Here is a 295-nt window from a genome sequence, read left to right as displayed (position 1 = left end):
GTAAGTCATGATAAAACGGTGGTAAAAGTAAACTTAGAATAAAAAATAGTGAAAAGCATAAAAATGATTATCCTTCTCACCTTCTACCATGAGGAAATATCCATGAGGATTTTTACGCAGGATCTGAATGGCTTTCATCGTCATTTCCATAAGCGAAGGGTCACCTGAAGGCCCTTTGTTCCGGTCAACCTCGAAGTCCAAGTGAGAGTAGCCGAATATTCCTGCAGGAGAGGTTAAAAGAAAAGGCTTTTAGCTGCGAGTGCATTCTGGGCTATCGAGGCTTTTGAGGACGGTG

The 295-nt window shown here is 42.0% G+C and overlaps 1 protein-coding gene across 1 annotated transcript in view; it reads right to left on the bottom strand.

Moving 5' to 3' along the window:
• LOC119585949 (alkaline phosphatase-like) overlaps positions 1–295 on the bottom strand; it is a gene marked incomplete at its 3' end in the record, with an annotated part of 142,747 nt that overhangs the window by 12,717 nt on the left and 129,735 nt on the right. The window contains exon 10 of the mRNA XM_037934664.1: positions 81–221. Coding sequence (XP_037790592.1) covers positions 81–221 — 141 coding nt within the window. The remainder of the gene's footprint in view (positions 1–80; positions 222–295) is intronic.

This window comes from Penaeus monodon, chromosome 20, assembly GCF_015228065.2.
Source record: "Penaeus monodon isolate SGIC_2016 chromosome 20, NSTDA_Pmon_1, whole genome shotgun sequence".
NCBI classification, from domain to species: Eukaryota; Metazoa; Arthropoda; class Malacostraca; order Decapoda; family Penaeidae; genus Penaeus; species Penaeus monodon.
Note: the sequence above shows the minus strand (reverse complement) of the source record. Positions and strands in the feature narration are given on the sequence as shown.